This window comes from Pseudophryne corroboree, chromosome 6 (assembly GCF_028390025.1).
Source record: "Pseudophryne corroboree isolate aPseCor3 chromosome 6, aPseCor3.hap2, whole genome shotgun sequence".
NCBI classification, from domain to species: Eukaryota; Metazoa; Chordata; class Amphibia; order Anura; family Myobatrachidae; genus Pseudophryne; species Pseudophryne corroboree.
In genome coordinates, this window is record NC_086449.1 from 533,338,533 (window position 1) to 533,360,829 (window position 22,297).

The 22,297-nt window shown below is 45.6% G+C and overlaps 1 protein-coding gene across 5 annotated transcripts in view; it reads left to right on the top strand.

The window, feature by feature from the left end:
- CEP83 (centrosomal protein 83) overlaps positions 1-22,297 on the top strand; it is a 256,578-nt gene that overhangs the window by 33,441 nt on the left and 200,840 nt on the right. For all 5 annotated transcript variants that reach the window (XR_010179502.1, XM_063927615.1, XM_063927612.1 and 2 more), the window contains exon 4: positions 12,313-12,405. Coding sequence is in view for 4 of the 5 variants with exons in the window: in XM_063927615.1 (XP_063783685.1) it covers positions 12,313-12,405 (93 nt within the window). In the remaining variant the exon portion in view is untranslated. The remainder of the gene's footprint in view (positions 1-12,312; positions 12,406-22,297) is intronic.

The following is a 22,297-nucleotide window of genomic DNA, read 5'->3' on the forward strand; positions in this document are numbered from 1 at the left end:
AGTAGTACCAGCAGTAGTAGTAGTACCAGTACCAGCAGTAGTAGTAGTACCAGTACCAGCAGTAGTAGTAGTACCAGCAGTAGTAGTAGTACCAGCAGTAGTAGTAGTACCAGTAGTAGTACCAGCAGTAGTAGTAGTACCAGCAGTAGTAGTAGTACCAGCAGTAGTAGTACTAGTACCAGTAGTAGTACCAGTACCAGCAGTAGTAGTAGTACCAGCAGTAGTAGTAGTACCAGTAGTAGTACCAGCAGTAGTAGTAGTACCAGCAGTAGTAGTAGTACCAGCAGTAGTAGTAGTACCAGCAGTAGTAGTAGTACCAGTACCTGCTCAACATACTGGATAAGGACTTAGACCTTTGGGCAGTACGGACGGTGTAATGGTTAGCATTACTGCCTCCCAGCACTGAGGTCATGGGTTCGATTCCCAACATGGCCCTAACTGTGCGGACTTTGTATATTCTCCCCGTACTTGCGTGGGTTTCCTCCGGGTACTCCAGTTTCCTCCAACAATCCAAAAATATACTGGCAGGTTAATTGGCTCCCAACAAAAATAACCCTAGCGTGAATGTGTCTGTGTGTACATGTGATAGGGAATATAGATTGTAAGCTCCACTGGGGCAGGGACTGATGTGAATGGACAAATATTCTCTGTAAAGCGTTGCGGAATATGTGTGCGTTATATAGATAACTGGTAATAAATAAGAGGAATTATATCTTAATATAAACACAAATCCTCAGCTACCTTCCCTGTCAATAAGGCGTTAAACTCACTCTACTGGGAGGCAAGGGTCAATCCTGACAAAATATTCAAGACTCTGCAGTTATTGCATTCCTTCCCTTTTCCTTCTGAGGGCAAAATTATTTGTCTCCCGGGGTGGTGGATACATGAGCCCCAGGCACAGGTAATACCAATTTACGTGACAGTCTGGACATGATCTCCCTCTAGGACCCTACTGACCACAAATTGAGATTATTCTCAAATCTATATATACTGTGGTGGGTGATGCTCAGAGACCCACTATTGCATGCAGCTGGATTTCAAGGGCCATGGTTAAATAGTCTGCTAATATTATACATGACCTTGACGCTTTCCCTCAGGAGAAAGTCATGACACTACTTCGTCATACCGAAGATGCTGCTAACTTTATGAGTGAGACTATTACAAAAATTGTGTCTCATCAGTAGCTGTGCCACGGCTATGGAGGTCTCGGCCCGCAGGACCTTGGTGCTGCAGCAGTAGTCAGTGGATGCTGATTCCAACAGGAGTAGAGATTCTTCCTTTTACAAGCGAGGCCTTATTTGGGGATCTACTGAACATTTGGGTTCCTCAGGCAACGGCAGGGACGTCCACCTATCTGCCGTCTACTGCACCTCCTACTAGATGTCCCTATCCCGGGCCTTCTCTGCAGTTCTTTCGGGTGGTCCGAGTCGGGGGCGGAACCAGAGGTGCCTCAAATGCTTCTAGTGTCTACAGTGGTAAGTCGCGTAAGCTCGCAGCTACTGCATCCCTGGACCAGACCTCTGGATCATCCTCCACTGAGTCCTCCGCGTGTCTGATGGCCCCAACTGAAAGGCGGCTTTCGGGTAGGTGCTCGCCTTCAACACTTCACCCATGTGGGGGCAAAATTCTGTCAGGACCCTTGGGTGAGGGACTTCATATCACAAGGGTACCGGTTGGAATTTCAAGTACTACACCCTCTCAGATTCTTCAAGTCAAGCTTACCAGCTTCACCTGTAGCAAAGGTTACCTTGCAAGCCGCCATACAAATGCTGCTGCTAACAGGGTTTATCGTTCCAGTGCCGCCTCTGTCTCTTAACGGGTTTTTATTCAACTCGACACCGGACGGTTGGGTACGCCCAATAATGAACCTCAGATCTCTGAACCCGTACCTGCGTGTGTTCAAGTTCAAGATGGAATCCCTACGGGCGGTGGTCTACAGCTTGGAGGAAGGGGAGTTCCTGGTATGCTTGGATAACAAGGATGCGTATCTTCACATCCCCATATGGCTTCCTCATCAGGCTTCCCTCAGGTTTCAGGCAATGCTTTTTTGGTCTTTCCACAGCTCCAAGAGTGTTTACAAAAATCATGGCAGAGATGATGCTGCAATTGCGCACGATGGGAGTAAACATTGTTCCCTATTTGGATGATCTCCTGATAAAAGCTGCGTTTAGAGATTGTCTGCTTACGGACCACGGGTGTATCCTAAATCTCCTGAAGTCTCACCTGGAACAGTCTCAGAGAATTCAGTTCCTAGGACTGATACTGGAGACCGTATCTCAGAAGGTATCCCTTCCCATGGTCAAGGCCTTGGCAATCCAAGCTATGTTTCGCTCGGTCTTCAAACCTCGCAGGATCTCTGTCCACTTTTGGATTCATCTACAGGGCAAGATGGTGGCCTCATACGAGGCAATCCAGCACAGCAGGTTCCATGTCCGCCCTTTCCAACTGGATTTACAGAACAAGTGGTCAGGGTCTCACCTACACATGCACCAGCTGGTGTCTCTGTGTTGGAGTTTCTGTCCCCAGTCATGGATTCTGCTGACAATGGATGCCAGCCTCCGAGGTTGGGGGGCAGTGACACATGGGGCCAAATTCCAGGGGAAGTGGTGAATTGAGGAATCTGCACTTCCGATAAATGTACTGAAACGCAGGGCGATTTACAATGCCTTTCTGCTGGCTTCCTCTCTTCTCGGGCATCAGAAATGCGAGAAGTGTCAAGGATACTCCTATGGGCGGAGGCCAACGCAAGGGTCATCTCAGCCATATTCATTCCGGGAGTGGACATCTGGGAAGCGGATTTCCTCAGCAGGCACGTCCTCCATCTGGGGGAATGGGGCCTTCATCCTCAGGTGTTTCAACAGCTGGTTCACCGTTGGGGCTGTCTGCAGATAGGCCAGTTGGCTTCTCATCTCAACAAGAAGCTCCGTCCCGCAGGCTGCAGCAGTGGACGCTCTGACGGTACCATGGACTTTCCAGTTCGTGTTCCTGTTTCCTCTAATCCCTCTCATTCCAAGAGTTCTGAAAAGACCCAAGCAAGAAAGGGTTCAGGCAATCCTCATTGCCCCGGATTGGCCTCAGCGGTCCTGGTATGCTGACTTCTTGACCCTGTTGTTGGAGGAACCCTGGCCTCTGCCGCTTCTCAAGGACCTTCTTCAACAAGGACTGTTCGTCTATCCAGACTTACAGAGGCTACGTTTGACGGCCTGGAGGTTGAGAGGGAAATTTTTAACCAGGAAGGGTCTTCCATCCAAGGTGGTTTCCACTATGGTTCAGGCCCGTAAGGTGGTAACCTCCAAACATTACCACAGTATTTGGAAGAAGTATGTTTCTTGGTGCGAGGGTCAAATGTTCTCCTGTGGAATTCCATCTGGGCCGGTTTCTACTGTTCCTGCAAGCAGGAGTGGATAAGGGCCTACGATTAGGCTCCATCAAGATTCAGATCTCTGCTATGTCTTCTTTCAGAAACAACTGGTGGTTCTTCCCCTTAAGAAAGGTCTGTACTTCAGAGTGTTGCACATTCAGCCACACTTTGTTCCTCCCACTGCTCCGTGGGACCTCATTGTGGTTTTGACCTTTCTCAAGTCAGATTGGTTTGAACCCTTGCAGAGGGTTGACTTGAAATACATGACGTGGAAGACTGTCATGGTACTGGCCTTGGCTTCGACCAAGTGTGTGTCTGAATTGGGGTCCTTGTTCTGTAAGAGTCCTTACTTGCTGTTTCCCGAGGATAGGGCGGAGCTCGGAACTCGCCCACAGTTTTTGCCGAAAGTGGTATTGACCTTTCATGTGAATCAACCTATTGTGTTTCCAGTCTTATCCCACACTTCCGTTACTCTAAAGTCCCTGGATGTTGTACAGGCTTTAAGGATTTACATCAAAAGGACGGCTCGTCACAGGAAGTCTTACTCGCTCTTCGTCCTTTGATGCTAATAAAATTGGTCATCCTGCCTCCAAACAGTCAATTGCTTGTTGGCTCAAATTGACTATCCAACAAGCCTATACTTCGGCGGCTCTGCCACTGCAGACTTCTGTTCAGGCCGACTCCACAAGGTCTGTGGGTTCTTCCTGGGCGGCTGCCCGGGGTGTCTCGGCATTACAGTTGTGCTGTGCAGCAACTTGATCTGGTATAAACGCCTTTGTTAAATTCTACAGGTTTGACACCTTGGACAAAGATGACCTTCAGTTTGGTCAGGCGGTTTTGCAGGGGTCTTAGCACTCTCCCACCCGTTCTGGGAGCTTTGTGACGTCCCCATGGTAATCTAGTATTCCCCAGTATCCACTAGGACGTAAGAGAAAATAGGAATTTAATACCTACCGGTAATTCCTTTTCTCGTAGTGGATACTGGGCGCCTGCCGCTGTGCTTCGTTTTCCTGCTTACCTGAGTAAGTTTTTGGTTGGGGTTGCTGTTTCTTCCCTGTTCCATGTTTTGATTCGCATTGTTATCCTTCTATAGTTAGCGTTGATTTCCTCTGTTTTTTGGTTAGTTCTGCTATCTAATTGTGTTGTGTGTTGGTTTGTTACCTCACCGCTTTGTGTTTTTATATCCTTCTCTCAAAGTATATGGAAGAAATAGTATGCACTATCAAGGGAGCGCTGGAACCTTATTGGATTTTAAATGTATTTAGTTTATTTATACTCCAAGACATAAAACCATATATAAATTCATGTATAAAAATATCCTCTGACGAAACCGCCTGCCAGTTTAGCGGAGAAACGCGTATGGAAGGCACAAGCACCTGCATCCTGCTGCCCGTTATTATTCACCTTCTCTGACTGCCGGAGAGCCTTCAAACAGGGTAAAGGCTATAGCGGGACCGAGCTAAGGAGGTCCGCACCCTGTTCATTTCAAAGCCGCTACAGCCGTGAGTAACCTGTGACAACTATTACGGCTAGACAGCACAGGGGTGGAGTGTATCGCTGCGGCTAAAATCTAATACAGCGGACTCCCCCTGTCAGCAGCAAAAAGCTTATAAGAGATTGAAATTATCAACTTTAAATCCTTATTCCGGCTAAAGAAACACAATACGGCAATATACAATTTGGGGTCGTAGCATACCGCTGTGGACCGCTGAATACACAGCGCTCTCCCCCTGTCAATTTTATCAATCTCACCAAGTGGCTATAATTAATGACTGCAACTTTGTATCCCGGCTTTCTTAAAGAGACGGTTGTCCAAGAGTAACAATTGTTACTAAGTATATAAAAAATAATTTATGGACATTATTTACAAAAGAACTTTAAGGGCAACTTTTTATGAGTTATTGTATGTGGTTCATAGTATTTTTATACATGAATTTATATATGGTTTTATGTCTTGGAGTATAAATAAACTAAATACATTTAAAATCCAACAAGGTTCCAGCGCTCCCTTGATAGTGCATACTATTTCTTCCATATAGATTACATTTGGTGGGACAGTGCCACTGGTGGGAGACGTAGGAATCTTTTGTGGGTGTATATATATATATATATATATATATATATATATATATATATATATATATATATATATATATATATATATAATATATATATATATATTCAAACAGTTTTTGGTGGTTTGCAAGCGCTGTGTTTTTATTAATATATTCTCTCAAAGTATGTCAGTCACCTCTGGCACAGTTTCCTAGACTGAGTCTGTTAGGAGGGGCATAGAGGGGAGGAGCCAGCACACACTAATCATTTCTTAAAGTTCCAGGCTCCAGTGGACCCAATCTGTACCCCATGGTAATCTAATATTCCCCAGTATCCACTACGGACTACGAGAAAAGGAATTACCGGTAGGTATTAAATTCCTAATTTATTTTAAAAGTCAGATTAACATTGTCGGAAACCGGGCTAAAACCTGTCGGGTTTGGCCGCTTCTGACAGCAAACGTGGATTCCGACTATCCACGTGGTTTCCGACAAGCCGGGAGCTCCCGACTTGTTGGAAAAAACAGCCACCATTGAATAGGTTGGAACCCCTTCTGACTTAAACCTGTTGGAAACTGCCGTCTTTCCGACAAGACGGCAGTTTCCGACAATAATTGAATACACCCCTTTTATATGACTTTTCTTGGTTATTCCTTCCCACTCTTCTGCTTCCAGGATAGGGGGACCTGTTACTCAAAGAGACTAAGGGGTTTGTTTACAAATTGTCTGATCATGTTTATGTCCAAATTTTAAGAGCAATGTTTTTACATAGATGGCTAGAAATAGCATTTCTTCCTAAATTTCATGATTGGAAGCTGTAAATAAACCCCCAGGAGAATGCCAAAGTACCCAGATTCTAATGGATTTTGCACAATTCTGTTCTGCATCCCAGAAGGGTTCACTTTGCCAAAAGAAGTAGCGGGACTACCTAAGGCCCAAAGTATGCTTGATTTTACTCAATTTGTATTCTGTATTATGATTTTCTACATTCAGTAGTGCTTGCCTTTATTTTGATACTACAATAATTTCAACACTGTCATTGATCATTGTTTCTATTGTTGGCAAAGCCTTTGGAATTAGTGTGTTTACTACTTAATTAAGGGATTCTTTTTTCTAGTACAATTATTTACAAAAGCACTCAATCTATTGTGGGTAGTACTGCCCTTTTCTCTATCGTCCTAGTGGATGCTGGGGTTCCTGAAAGGACCATGGGGAATAGCGGCTCCGCAGGAGACAGGGCACAAAAAGTAAAGCTTTTCCAGATCAGGTGGTGTGCACTGGCTCCTCCCCCTATGACCCTCCTCCAGACTCCAGTTAGATTTTTGTGCCCGGCCGAGAAGGGTGCAATTCTAGGTGGCTCTCATAAAGAGCTGCTTAGAGAAAGTTTAGCTTAGGTTTTTTATTTTACAGTGATTCCTGCTGGCAACAGGATCACTGCAACGAGGGACAGAGGGGAGAAGAAGTGAACTCACCTGCGTGCAGGATGGATTGGCTTCTTGGCTACTGGACATCAGCTCCAGAGGGACGATCACAGGTACAGCCTGGATGGTCACCGGAGCCGCGCCGCCGGCCCCCTTGCAGATGCTGAAGTAAGAAGAGGTCCAGAATCGGCGGCTGAAGACTCCTGCAGTCTTCTAAAGGTAGCGCACAGCACTGCAGCTGTGCGCCATTTTCCTCTCAGCACACTTCACACGCAGTCACTGAGGGTGCAGGGCGCTGGGGGGGGGCGCCCTGGGAGGCAAATGAAAACCTATTAAAAGGCTAAAAATACCTCACATATAGCCCCCAGAGGCTATATGGAGATATTTAACCCCTGCCTGGATTCACAAAATAGCGGGAGACGAGCCCGCCGGAAAAGGGGCGGGGCCTATCTCCTCAGCACACGGCGCCATTTCCTCTCACAGCTCCGCTGGTCAGGACGGCTCCCAGGTCTCTCCCCTGCACTGCACTACAGAAACAGGGTAAAACAGAGAGGGGGGGCAAATTTAATGGAAATATTTTGATATATATAAAGCAGCTATAAGGGAGCACTTATTATAAGGCTATCCCTGTCATATATAGCGCTTTTTTGGTGTGTGCTGGCAGACTCTCCCTCTGTCTCCCCAAAGGGCTAGTGGGTCCTGTCTTCGTGTAGAGCATTCCCTGTGTGTCTGCTGTGTCGGTACGTGTGTGTCGACATGTATGAGGACGATATTGGTGTGGAGGCGGAGCAATTGCCAAATATGGGGATGTCACCTCCTAGGGGGTCGACACCAGAATGGATGCCTTTATTTGTGGAATTACGGGATAGCGTCAACTCGCTTAAGCAGTCGTTTGACGACATGAGGCGGCCGGACAATCAATTAGTGCCTGTCCAGGCGCCTCAAACACCGTCAGGGGCTGTGAAACGCCTTTTGCCTCAGTCGGTCGACACAGACCCAGACACAGGCACTGATTCCAGTGGTGACGGTGACGAATCAACCGTATTTTCCAGTAGGGCCACACGTTATATGATTTTGGCAATGAAGGAGGCGTTACATTTAGCTGATACTACAGGTACCACTAAACAGGGTATTATGTGGGGTGTGAAAAAACTACCTATAGTTTTTCCTGAATCAGAAGAATTAAATGACGTGTGTGATGAAGCGTGGGTTGCCCCTGATAAAAAGCTGATAATTTCAAAGAAATTATTGGCATTATACCCTTTCCCGCCAGAGGTTAGGGAGAGCTGGGAAACATCTCCTAGGGTGGACAAGGCGCTAACACGCTTATCTAAACAAGTGGCGTTACCCTCTCCTGAGACGGCCGCACTTAAAGATCCATCAGATAGGAGGATGGAAAATATCCAAAAAAGTATATACACACATGCAGGTGTTATACTACGACCAGCTATAGCGACTGCCTGGATGTGCAGTGCTGGGGTAGTTTGGTCAGAGTCCCTGATTGAAAATATTGATACCCTGGACAGGGACAATATTTTACTGTCGTTAGAACAAATAAAGGATGCATTTCTTTATATGCGTGATGCACAGAGGGATATCTGCACACTGACATCACGGGTAAGTGCTATGTCCATTTCGGCCAGAAGAGCTTTATGGACGCGACAGTGGACAGGCGATGCGGATTCAAAACGGCATATGGAAGTTTTGCCGTATAAAGGGGAGGAGTTATTTGGAGTCGGTCTATCCGATTTAGTGGCCACGGCTACAGCCGGGAAATCCACCTTTCTACCTCAAGTCACTCCCCAACAGAAAAAGGCACCGACTTTTCAACCGCAGCCCTTTCGTTCCTTTAAAAATAAGAGAGCAAAGGGCTATTCATATCTGCCACGAGGCAGAGGTCGAGGGAAGAGACAGCAACAGGCAGCTCCTTCCCAGGAACAGAAGCCCTCCCCGGCTTCTACAAAAGCCTCAGCATGACGCTGGGGCTTCTCAAGCGGACTCGGGGACGGTGGGCGGTCGTCTCAAAAATTACAGCGCGCAGTGGGCTCACTCGCAGGTAGATCCCTGGATCCTGCAGATAATATCTCAGGGGTACAGGTTGGAATTAGAGACAGATCCACCTCGCCGTTTCCTGAAGTCTGCTTTACCAACGTCCCCCTCCGAAAGGGAGACGGTTTTGGAAGCCATTCACAAGCTGTACTCTCAGCAGGTGATAGTCAAGGTACCTCTTCTACAACAAGGGAAGGGGTATTATTCCACTCTATTTGTGGTACCGAAGCCGGATGGCTCGGTAAGGCCTATTCTAAATCTGAAGTCCTTGAACCTGTACATAAAGAAGTTCAAGTTCAAGATGGAGTCACTCAGAGCAGTGATAGCGAACCTGGAAGAAGGGGACTTTATGGTATCCTTGGACATCAAGGATGCGTATCTCCACGTTCCAATTTACCCCTCACACCAGGGGTACCTCAGGTTCGTTGTACAAAACTGTCACTATCAGTTTCAGACGCTGCCGTTTGGTTTGTCCACGGCACCTCGGGTCTTTACAAAGGTAATGGCCGAGATGATGATTCTTCTTCGAAGAAAAGGCGTATTAATTATCCCATACTTGGACGATCTCCTAATAAGGGCAAGGTCCAGAGAACAGCTAGAGATGGGATTAGCACTATCTCAAGAGGTGCTAAAGCAGCACGGATGGATTCTGAATATTCCAAAATCCCAATTAATGCCGACAACTCGTCTGCTGTTCCTAGGGATGATTCTGGACACGGTTCAGAAAAAGGTTTTTCTTCCCGAGGAAAAAGCCAAGGAGTTATCCGACCTGGTCAGGAACCTCCTAAAACCAGGAAAGGTGTCTGTACATCAATGCACAAGAGTCCTGGGAAAAATGGTGGCTTCTTACGAAGCAATTCCATTCGGCAGATTCCATGCAAGAATTTTCCAAAGGGATCTGTTGGACAAATGGTCAGGGTCGCATCTTCAGATGCACCTGCGGATAACCCTGTCTCCAAGGACAAGGGTATCTCTTCTGTGGTGGTTGCAGAGGGCTCATCTATTGGAGGGCCGCAGATTCGGCATACAGGATTGGATCCTGGTGACCACGGACGCCAGCCTGAGAGGCTGGGGAGCAGTCACACAAGGAAGAAACTTCCAGGGAGTGTGGTCGAGCCTGGAAAAGTCTCTTCACATAAACATTCTGGAACTAAGAGCAATCTACAATGCTCTAAGCCAGGCGGAACCTCTGCTTCAAGGAAGACCGGTGTTGATCCAGTCGGACAACATCACGGCAGTCGCCCATGTAAACAGACAGGGCGGCACAAGAAGCAGGAGTGCAATGGCAGAAGCTGCCAGGATCCTTCGCTGGGCGGAGAATCACGTGATAGCACTGTCAGCAGTGTTCATCCCGGGCGTGGACAACTGGGAAGCAGACTTCCTCAGCAGACACGATCTTCACCCGGGAGAGTGGGGACTTCATCCAGAAGTTTTCCACATGCTAATAAACCGTTGGGAAAGACCAATGGTGGACATGATGGCGTCTCGCCTCAACAAAAAACTGGACAGGTATTGCGCCAGGTCAAGAGATCCGCAGGCAATAGCTGTGGACGCGCTGGTAACACCTTGGGTGTACCAGTCGGTGTATGTGTTTCCTCCTCTGCCTCTCATACCAAAGGTATTGAGAATCATACGGCAAAGCGGAGTAAGAACGATACTAGTGGCTCCGGATTGGCCAAGAAGGTCTTGGTACCCGGAACTTCAAGAGATGGTCACGGACGATCCGTGGCCTCTACCTCTGAGAAGGGACCTGCTTCAACAGGGTCCCTGCCTCTTTCAAGACTTCCCGCGGCTGCGTTTGACGGCATGGCGGTTGAACGCCAGATCCTAAAAGGAAAAGGCATTCCAGAAGAAGTCATTCCTACCTTGATTAAGGCAAGAAAGGAAGTCACCGCGAAGCATTATCACCGCATTTGGCGGAAATATGTTGCGTGGTGCGAGGATCGGAGTGCTCCGACGGAGGAATTTCAACTGGGTCGTTTCCTACATTTCCTGCAATCAGGATTGTCTATGGGTCTCAAATTGGGATCTATTAAGGTTCAAATTTCGGCCCTGTCAATATTCTTCCAAAAAGAATTGGCCTCAGTCCCTGAGGTCCAGACTTTTGTCAAAGGAGTACTGCATATACAGCCTCCTGTGGTGCCTCCGGTGGCACCGTGGGATCTAAATGTAGTTTTAGATTTCCTCAAATCCCATTGGTTTGAACCACTAAAAAATGTGGATTTGAAATATCTCACATGGAAAGTGACTGTTACTGGCCCTGGCTTCCGCCAGGAGAGTATCTGAACTGGCGGCTTTATCTTATAAAAGCCCTTATTTAATTTTCCATTCGGATAGGGCAGAGCTGCGGACGCGTCCGCATTTTCTCCCTAAGGTGGTATCAGCGTTTCACCTGAACCAGCCTATTGTAGTGCCTGCGGCTACAAGCGACTTGGAGGACTCCAAGTTGTTGGACGTTGTCAGAGCTTTAAAAATATACATTTCAAGGACGGCTGGAGTCAGAAAATCTGACTCGCTGTTTATACTGTATGCACCCAACAAGTTGGGTGCGCCTGCTTCTAAGCAGTCGATTGCTCATTGGATTTGTAACACAATTCAACTTGCACATTCTGTGGCAGGCCTGCCACAGCCTAAATCTGTTAAGGCCCATTCCACAAGGAAGGTTGGCTCATCTTGGGCGGCTGCCCGAGGGGTCTCGGCATTACAACTCTGCCGAGCAGCTACGTGGTCAGGGGAGAACACGTTTGTAAAATTCTACAAATTTGATACCCTGGCAAAAGAGGACCTGGAGTTCTCTCATTCGGTGCTGCAGAGTCATCCGCACTCTCCCGCCCGTTTGGGAGCTTTGGTATAATCCCCATGGTCCTTTCAGGAACCCCAGCATCCACTAGGACGATAGAGAAAATAAGAATTTACTTACCGATAATTCTATTTCTCGGAGTCCGTAGTGGATGCTGGGCGCCCATCCCAAGTGCGGATTATCTGCAATACTTGTACATAGTTATTGTTAACTAATTCGGGTTATTGTTTAGGGAGCCATCTTTCAGAGGCTCCTCTGTTATCATACTGTTAACTGGGTTTAGATCACAAGTTGTACGGTGTGATTGGTGTGGCTGGTATGAGTCTTACCCGGGATTCAAAATCCTCCCTTATTGTGTACGCTCGTCCGGGCACAGTACCTAACTGGAGTCTGGAGGAGGGTCATAGGGGGAGGAGCCAGTGCACACCACCTGATCTGGAAAAGCTTTACTTTTTGTGCCCTGTCTCCTGCGGAGCCGCTATTCCCCATGGTCCTTTCAGGAACCCCAGCATCCACTACGGACTCCGAGAAATAGAATTATCGGTAAGTAAATTCTTATTTTAACACCTTTTGGTATATCTTGGTTTTAATCATCATTGTTGATAATGATTTTTGTATAAATTCTAGGTGCTGTCACCTCAGAAACTGGAGCTGCTAAAACTACAAATACAGCAAGAAGTGGAAGCTCCAATGCGGGAACATTTTCATAAATTAAATGAAGTATGTTTTAGATCAAGTTAATTTAATGATGCCTTGCTTTAGTAAACCTAACTAACTCGGAGACAGTCCTCTAGCAGTTATGATTGAAGAACACGTTACACAAATGTCACTTTATGACGCTAGCATTGTGTATGTGTCTATGTATGTATGTATGTATGTATGTTTTTTATGTGTGTGTGTGTGTGTGCCTGTGGGGCACACTCCGCAAATGAAAAGTCCAATCAGTATTTCAACACTTCTTAAATGGCTTTAATGGGTCGACGTTTTGATTCTACAGCAAGAATCTTTTTTCAAGACAAGCCTCATTAATTTTCACGATTTCAGCGAACAAACAGCTGTTCAAAATGAAATCATATAACATAAAATCAGTCCCACGGGCCCAAACATTTAACACCACCACCACCGGGTATATCATAGGAATCAATGATTCATGCGATGTGATATATATCATATATTACTGCACCGAAATAGAATTAGTGCACGGATAGCCTCCAAGTGGTAAGAAAGCAGAACACCATGGTCCTTCAGCCTAGTCATGTCATACTCACTAATGTAATTCCGACAGCTCCAGAGTAAAAAAGTTTTGATTGAGTGGGCAAACGCATCAATCCACAAGTCCTATAAGGAAATGGGGCGACCCGCTGTACAGGTTATATGCACATCAGTTTTTATCGTTATGACTAATTAATATTGGTTGTCTCTGCAATAGGCTTCATGTTGTAAATAGTCACTAATATGCCTTCTGTGTCTTTTGAGCTATAGGCTTACCTCATTGGCTGCAGATAAGATTAAGGGTAGCGGCCGTTAGCACAACTTATCAGTGAGAGAGGCTGCCTTACACTGATTATGGATGCGTAGCTAAGCAGTGGAATGTCATTCTAGTTAGGACAAGGACTATCTGTAAAATTGTAGCAGACATGGAATGATCTCCTCTGCTTTATATACCATATATGCTTTGATTCTAATAATGTTACTCTCTTATATGTTCATGTGAGGAAAGACAAAATTGTGTCCTCTGCCTCAACAAACAGTCCGGTATCCTGACTATTCAACACTAGTTATCTCTGCTTTAGGTTTTTTGTCACATACAGTTGAAATCATGTCCATATGTGTCTAGGTATGTTAAGCTTTAAACTCGATGACTGCAGCTGAGATTGGGCTATTTGTCACATTCAGCTGTAATTATGTTCTTTGTATGTGTTCATGTGCTTTAAGATTTAATTCACTGACCGCAGCTGAGATTAAATATGGTGCCCGCCGATAGAATTTGTGAATGAGAGAGGCTCCGTAACACTGGTAATCGGGCGTATCTGAGCAGTGAAACAGCACTCTATTTAGGACAAGGATTTACTGTGACTGCATCATATATGGAGCATCTCTCTACAGCTCTAATGGCCACAGATATATTATCTCTAGTAAATTTACTTCTGATCCATTATATATGAATGCATGTGCAAATATCATTTACAACAGGGTCTGATAACAAATGCATGTGCAAATATCATTTACAACAGGGTCTAATAACAGTGCATATGTGGGATCACCCTTGCCTGAAAATACTGTGCATGCTTTAATCACACTAACTTACAATTTCCTGCCAGGATAATTTTATATCTGCACTAAGCATATGAACTATCCCGCATATGATCTTTATGTCTATATGTTCGTATTATTTATGAGATCATATATAGGGGATGAAGCTGTCAAAGTCAGAAAAATGTCTCAATGCACGTTGCCATATTTGCACCGCACACTGGTCCGCGCTGCGCGTGCATGCGCTCTCCCGTGGATTCGCATACCCGCAATAACGTGCACTCGCAGGCGCGGTATGCGTATTTACGGTAGAGTTTATGTAGTCGTAGCGTGCGACTCATTCGTTACAAATGTTCACAATTAATGTAGTTTATAGATCATGGTCCCTTTGATAGATTCTGAAAGTTTGGTTAAAATACAATGTCCCAGAGCTGAGGAATCCCTCTTTATATCGTACAAAGGGTCTAACAGGAATCATACAGCAGTGTTTGGTACCCATCGGAAGAGTATTTAATTAGCAATATTCCGGTGTTGGTTTGGAGCGTATTAATCGCTCGTGCGAATAGTTATGGACATAAGAAGTTTATGTCCATTTCTATTATTTACACATACTCAGGTATGCGGCGGGAAACCCAGTTTCCCACCCACCTGAGCTGTTGGAAATCGTCACAGCCCACCTGTATGAATCACCCTATGACCTTTTGTTATGATGCAGGGCCGAATTCCTTCGGCCAATGGACAATGGGATTGTAGGACCAGGAGATTGCATTGTGTGTGGGGCATAAATAGGCAGGCCGACCACATCCAGCTCTCACTCTCTCATCAACGGTTATCTGCTGATAGCCGGGAGCTGGATATCGAGGCGCAGGCGATCATACCCTTTGTGCGTAAGTTTCTCTCCGTTATCATTGTCTTTCTGTGAGCCAATTTCTCTCATCTCTCTCTCTCTCTCTCTCTCTCTCTCTCTCTCTCTCTCTCTCTCTCTCTCTCTCTCTCTCTCTCTCTCTCTCTCTCTCTCTCTGTTCTGTTCTCTCATATCTCCCCTAGACTAGGCTAGTATTGTATTGTATTAGATAGTATTGTATTGTATTGCATTTAGGTCAGCGTAGTATTGTCTTTTTGTATTTATTGTTTAGTTCTGTGGTTAGGAAGTCTCTGTTATATTGTAGTGTATCATATGTACTGTTATCCCCTTTTACAAGTATATTAGACATAATACAGTTAATAGGCCTTGGAACCTAAACCAGTATCTGTGTATTTTCTATAGTGATAAGTGTTCACTTGAGCGTCGGTGACGCTCAAGCAGCTTTGTAGATAGTCAGGTTACACAAGGTTGCACTTACACCCTGTACTCACATTAAGGTATTCAGTGTATTTCATTGGTATAAGGTTTTAACATAAAGGTATAGTGTTGTGAGCGTCTGCATCGCTGGTGACCTCCTCGTGGTCTCGAGCGTAAGCTACGCCATAGCGAATCATTACCCTAGACATAACCAATAACGTGTCCTGTGATCCCTGGGCCGTGAGGGAACGTGACGCTTGAGCGTCTCGCCTACGGCTGAGCGATCGTTACGCAACTAGCGTACCATTACGGTACTTCTTAAGTAAACAGCGTACAGTGTTCTTAGCTTCATAAAGGGTTGTTTATACGACAAAGGAATTTAGCATTGTCAATTGCGGGCTCGTCCTATACTTCTCACATCTGCACTAGGTAGATCAGCAGACATTATCCCCCAGCAAAGGGTGGGAGGTTGTCTCACAGTGCTGGCGGGATAAGCGTCTGCTTCGCTTAGATAAAGAGTGCTGAAGGAACCCGGTAACCGGAAGTAAGAACAAAACGCTTGTGTCTTTTAAAACTTTTATTTCTCTTCTGTCTTGCGTATACACGCACGCATACATATATCTGCATTTCTGTTTCATTTTTCGTATATCACTATTCCTGTTTGCCAATTTTATAGTTGATAGAAAGTGCTAAAAAGAGATTTGCTGTTATTTCATAGTAGAGGTAATAGTTAAAGTATAGAACAAACACACGGTTTGTCTGAGATACAAGGCAGTCAGTGTGGATTGCGGTAGATGATCAGGGATCATTTACATTGATAAAAATATATTGTGTTACGGTGGATCCTTTGCATTGCGTACACGTGTCGCTAACAAAGACTAGCGTACGCAATCCAAAAGGCAGACGCACGCAGCGTACATTACGCAACGTAGCGTCCGGTTACGCTCACGTAGCTCAAGTCACGAAAAAGTTGAATTAGCGCAAAGCGATAATTAGCGCAAGGCGATAAGTAACGCACAGCGGTAGATAACGCGAAGCGGTAAATAACGCAAATCTATTTTTAGAAAATCTGAAATTTAGTTTAACAGATCCTGCTCCTAATTGGTAACACTCTTGGGCTAAAGACAAATTTCTGCGCAGAAATAGATATAGAAACAAAAGTGTACATGTGTTGAGTGAGTGTGTTTTGTATACAAAAGTTTATATAACTTTAAGGTGGAACCAAAAGGAAAGCCGGGTACTCGTCAAGGGACATACGTGTAAGTGACATATACGGTGGCTAGGGAGGCATCCCTGGTTAAATAATATTTGAGCATTAGAGTATAGCGGACCATAAGGTAACAAGACCAGGAGGTCATAAGGTAACAAGACCAGGAGGTCATAAGGTAACAGACCAGGAGGTCATAAGGTAACAAAGAGGTCCGCTATAAAAGTCCAGTGGCACAACGCCTGGGGTGTTGGTGCAGAACCCATATAGGCCATACAAGCTCTGGCTGAAGGAATCGCAGCCGGAAACATAGATTCCATTGATCTTTCAGTACATGACAAGTAGTGCTCGTGTACTGAACGATTGGACCGCACGTAATTGTGTGCAGTAGTTAGTAATCTGACCTAATACCATTAGAGTAAAGTGGTCACAAACGCTATCTGTACATTCTGACGTGATTTGTGTAATTTTTTATTTTTGGAAGGGAAGTTCGCTGGTCACTCAGGAACTATCTAACAACCCCAACTTTACTGGAAAGAGTAAGTGTCCTGCGGGTAACCCTCATATGTTCCAGTAAATAAAGGTTCACAGGGGCCCTAGGTTGGGTACAGCAGCTCTGGCTACAGTGATTGCAGCACAGGCCAACGTGGGCGAGAAGTAAGTGGGGTACTTGATAAACCACCACCGCCGGCCTGCCCAAGGACATCTTGGTTTGTTTGTAAGGGTTCGCTGAAAGCCTTGATATTCAAGGAGGAATAAGCAACGCCTGCAGATTATGGGGGCCATTTGTTCAGGTAGGGGGCGATCAACCCTGGTTCAGGTTGATTCTGTGAACCGACCAGTTGGGTCGGCACGATATGTAATGTGTGAAAAATATGGAATTCACACCGAATCTTTATGTGATGAATGGGAGAGAATGACTGTACAAGACAGGGACAAGTTCCCAAGAATAGGTAGCTTTAGTCCAGAAGTGTTACAAAATTTAAGGAGGAGGATATGTCTCGTAAAATCAACAAAGAGACGAATTCAACATCATGATTGTTTACAGTTATGGCACCAGGAAGGTGAGATACAGAGAGGTTTGGCTCTGGCGGCAGGATCTGGGGCAGTCAGGAAGTTGATTGCCACAGCTCCTCCTCCACCATACATTGCAGGAGAGAAGTTGATTGCGGAGAGAAACGCACTGGGTTGTAAAACACAAACTCTTAGTAACCCTGTAAATGTTAATGATGTTAACCAAATAACTCATGCAAGTATTAACCCGTGCAAGATGTACCCTGTTTTGAACCTTCCTCAGGAGTGTGATCAAGAAGACGATTCAGCAACAATTTCAGCTCTCTCTCTTGCAGCCACCATAGCAGAGACCACAGTAGGCACAGCGACACCCACGAGATTAGTGAAAGCCCCTAGCGGAGGGATAGGTGAGGTCGTGTCAACGGGTAAGTACGGCACCATGCACTACACTGAAACAATTGTACCACAACAAGCTGTAGAATCTACACAGGAAGAGGCTGTTAGAATTGCTCCTGTAAGGGTAATAGCAGTTCCCAATGGAAAAACAGATGTGTCTGGAGCCACTCCCATAAGGAACATTGCCATGTACACTCCATTTTCCAGAATGGAATTAAGAACAATAGTGTCCGAATTTCCTGACCCCAGGAAGGATTTAGTTGCTAGCCAAAAATACATCAGGGATCTAGGTAACACTGTAGAACCCAACAACAAGGATTGGCAGATACTGCTAAGAGCTTGTTTACCTTCCAATGTTGATGCAACTCAGTTTTTAGCTGATTGTGCATTGGATAAAGATGTACCGCTTACAGACGTGTACAACAAGGATAATGTAAAAAGGATAAATTTACAGCTAAAGGAGTATTTCCCAGCCGTTGTTAAATGGAATAAAATATTTTCCATTAAGCAAAAGGAGTCCGAAACGGCAACAGAATATTTTCACCGGGCACTATTAGAAATGGCAAAGTACACTGGTATAGAAGACATTAAGACCAACCCAAACCATCGAGAAGTAGCAGTATCCGTACTGATGGATGGTTTAAAGGAAACATTAAAGACTAGGGTTCAGACCACGCAACCGTGCTGGCGAGGTCTGTCAGTGTCCGGCTTGAGAGAGGCTGCTATTGATCATGACAGAAACATCACTAGGCACAGGGAATCGCAAAGTGATAAGTTGATGTCCGTAAGTATACAGGCGCTGACCACAAGGCAGCCTGCGTATGTACCACCGAATCCTGTGGGTAAGGCAAGTGTAATAACATGTTTTTCTTGTAACAGACCGGGACACTTTGCACGAGAATGTAGAACAAAGAATGTACAAAGATCTTTTCAACCCCCTAGACAACAACACAACACACGACATTGGGAGCAGGGTCCACAGAGGCGGAGTTTTGAGCCACATACAGGGGAAACAAAAAGATATCCCCCGAACAGAGATTGGCATGCCTCTGGTAGTTCCCAGCTAACTCCCTCACAAGTAGTTGCTGCCAGCGGGATTCAGGGAGGTCAGCATACCCAATAGGGGTGTGGCCATACCTGTAATCTGCAGCCAGTTAAGTTGATTGCTAGTCTTGGAAACGAACCAGAAATTGCAATCAATGTAGCTGGTAAAACTTTAAACTTTCTTGTAGACACAGGGGCGGCCAAGTCAGTGATAAATTCGACAGTGGGCATGAGAACCACTGGTAGGACAATTCCAGCCATGGGAGTAACAGGAGTAGTCCAGCACTACCCTGTTAGCAAACCAGCCGAGATTACAATAGGGCCTTTGCATACCAAGCATTCCTTTTTGCTGGCTGCATCGGCACCAACTAATCTCCCGGGGAGAGACTTACTATGTAAAATGGGTTGCGTCATTTATTGTACCCCTGAAGGTGTATTCTTGGACATTCCTGAGAATCACGCTCAGGAAGTACGAGACATGCTAGACTCCCCATCAAAATTAATGTCACGTTCCATTATGACAAATAGGAATCCATCCCAAGTAGAAGAGATGATATCTCAGATACCAGAGTCACTTTGGACAAAAGATGGACAGGACACTGGATTAATGGCAAACGTAGCTCCAGTAGTTGTGCAAGTAAAAGATGGTAGGATAGCTCCAAAAATCCCACAGTATCCTCTGAAGCCAGAGGTGGAGCTAGGAGTTTTTCCCGTAATAGAGCGCTTGCTACAACAGGGCATTCTAGTAAGAACGTCCAGCACCGCAAATAGTCCCATCTTCCCTGTTAAAAAGAGTGGGGGGAGGGGTTACAGGCTAGTGCAGGATCTAAGGGGGATTAACAAAATAGTTGAGTCAGTTCCCCGTAGTGCCTAATCCAGCTGTCATCCTAATGCAAATTCCTCCCATTGCCAAATTTTTCACTGTTATTGACCTCTGCTCCGCTTTCTTTTCGGTACCTCTGCACCCTGACAGCCAATATTTGTTTGCATTCACATACAGAGGAGTCCAATACACGTGGACTCGGTTACCCCAAGGTTTCATAGATAGTCCAAGTATATTTTCTCAGGCTTTGCATGATTGTTTACAGTCTTTCCAACCAGACAGTGGATCAGTATTGATACAGTATGTGGACGATTTATTACTGTGTTCAGATTCACTGGAAGCATCTCTGAAGGATACGAAACAGCTCCTGTTTCATCTTTCAGACACAGGTCACAAGGTTTCCAAAGACAAGTTACAATTATGCCAAACTAAGGTAAAATATTTGGGACACTGTCTAACACAAGGACTGAGACACCTGACCGCTGATAGAATCCAAGCCATTAGAGACATGACACTGCCACAAACCCAGCAACAGATCAGGACGTTTTTAGGAATGTGTGGGTATTGCCGTAATTGGATCCCAGGGTTTTCCATATTGGCGCTACCTTTGCAGGAAATGGTCTCTTCAAACAAACCTGATCGCATTTCGCATACAGACGAATCTGAAACAGCATTTGAGAGACTCAAACAGTGCCTAACGCAGGCACCAGCACTAGGTATGCCAGACTATGGGAAACCCTTTGAACTATACGGAACAGAAAGTGCTGGGTGCGCAGCAGGTGTACTAACACAAAAACACGGTGATGCCAGCAGGCCAATTGCATACTACAGCGCCCAGCTAGATACAGTAGCGCGATCCCTCCCCACATGCTTGCGTAGCGTTGCGGCAATAGCATTGCTAGTGACAAAAAGCGAAGATGTCGTGCTAGGCCACAACCTCACAATCCATACACCGCATGCGGTATCTGCCTTATTGAATTCTGCCCAAACCAGACACGTCTCATCAGCAAGGTTTACGAGATGGGAATTGGCATTAATGGCCCCCGTAAACATCACCATAAGGAGATGCAGCGCATTAAATCCTGCAACATTTCTCCCAGGTGTGCCTGGTCAGACACAAAGGGTGGAAGGTGAGAGTGATGGGGAAGGAGGATTTAATGCAAAGGAAGATACACATGATTGTATGGAATATTTGACCCAAAATTTTACCGCAAGGCCTGACATCAGTGACAATCCACTGAAAGATGCAGAACTCACGTTCTACACGGACGGTAGTTGTCACAGACAGTCAGACTCGGGAGACTTGTGTACTGGATACGCAGTCGTAGATGACCAAGACACCATAGAAGCGGAACCGCTAGGCCCACCTCACTCAGCCCAGGTTGCTGAACTGGTCGCCCTAACCAGAGCATGTGAATTGGCTAAGGGTAAGTCAGCCAATATCTACACCGATTCCAGATACGCGTTCGGGGTAGTCCATGATTTCGGAGCCCTATGGCGGCTCAGAAATTTCATGACGGCAGCTGGTACACCGATAGCGCATGCAGCTCACATAAAAAGGCTTCTAACAGCGATACAGGAACCCGACAGAGTGGCTGTTATCAAATGTAAAGCACATACATATAGCCAAGACCCAGTATCCCTTGGTAACAGCCGAGCAGACGAAGCCGCAAAGCTTGCAGCTGCTACCCCCACACGGACAAACACCACACAGTTGATGGTATTTAATACCATCAACACACAGAAGTTGTGTGAGATGCAGAATTTGTGTTCCACACAGGAAAGAGCAGTCTGGAAGGCAAAGGGATATGGCCAGGAGTCCTCAGGGCTCTGGACGGATGGACATGGTAAACCAGTGGCCCCCAGGACATACCTTCCATGTCTGGCTGAAGCAGCTCACGGGCTGACTCATCTAGGCAAGGAGGGGATGTGCAAATTGGTAAGAGCATACTGGTGCGCCCCAGGATTCTCCTCTCATGCGAGTAAAAGAGCAATGTCATGCCTTACCTGTCTGAGAAAGAATATTGGAAAAGCAATACCTACAGAACCATCCCATATCCCACCTGCCGGCGGCCCTTTCCAGGTAATACAAATTGACTTCATTCAATTACCCCCATGTCGAAATTTGAAATATGTACTTGTCTGTATAGATGTTTTCTCGAATTGGGTCGAGGCTTTTCCAGCAGCTACAAATACCGCTATGTTTACAGCTAAGAAAATTATGCAGGAATTTGTATGTAGATATGGTATCCCTAGAATCATTGAAAGTGATAGGGGTACCCATTTTACAGGTGATGTCTTTCAAGGAATGTGTAAATTGATGGGTATTGATAGCAAGCTGCACACTCCGTACCGTCCACAGGCGAGTGCGAAGGTCGAAAGAGTGAACAGCACTATTAAAAATAAATTGAGTAAAGTAATGGCAGAGACAGGATTGACGTGGCCAGAAGCTTTACCCATTGTTTTGTATAGCATCAGAACCACTCCCAGGTCCCCTCTTAATCTGTCTCCTTTTGAAATCTTGTTTGGTCGACAACCGCATGTCATGATTAACCCTCAGGATGATTTGAAATGTAACAATGAAGTAACTGTA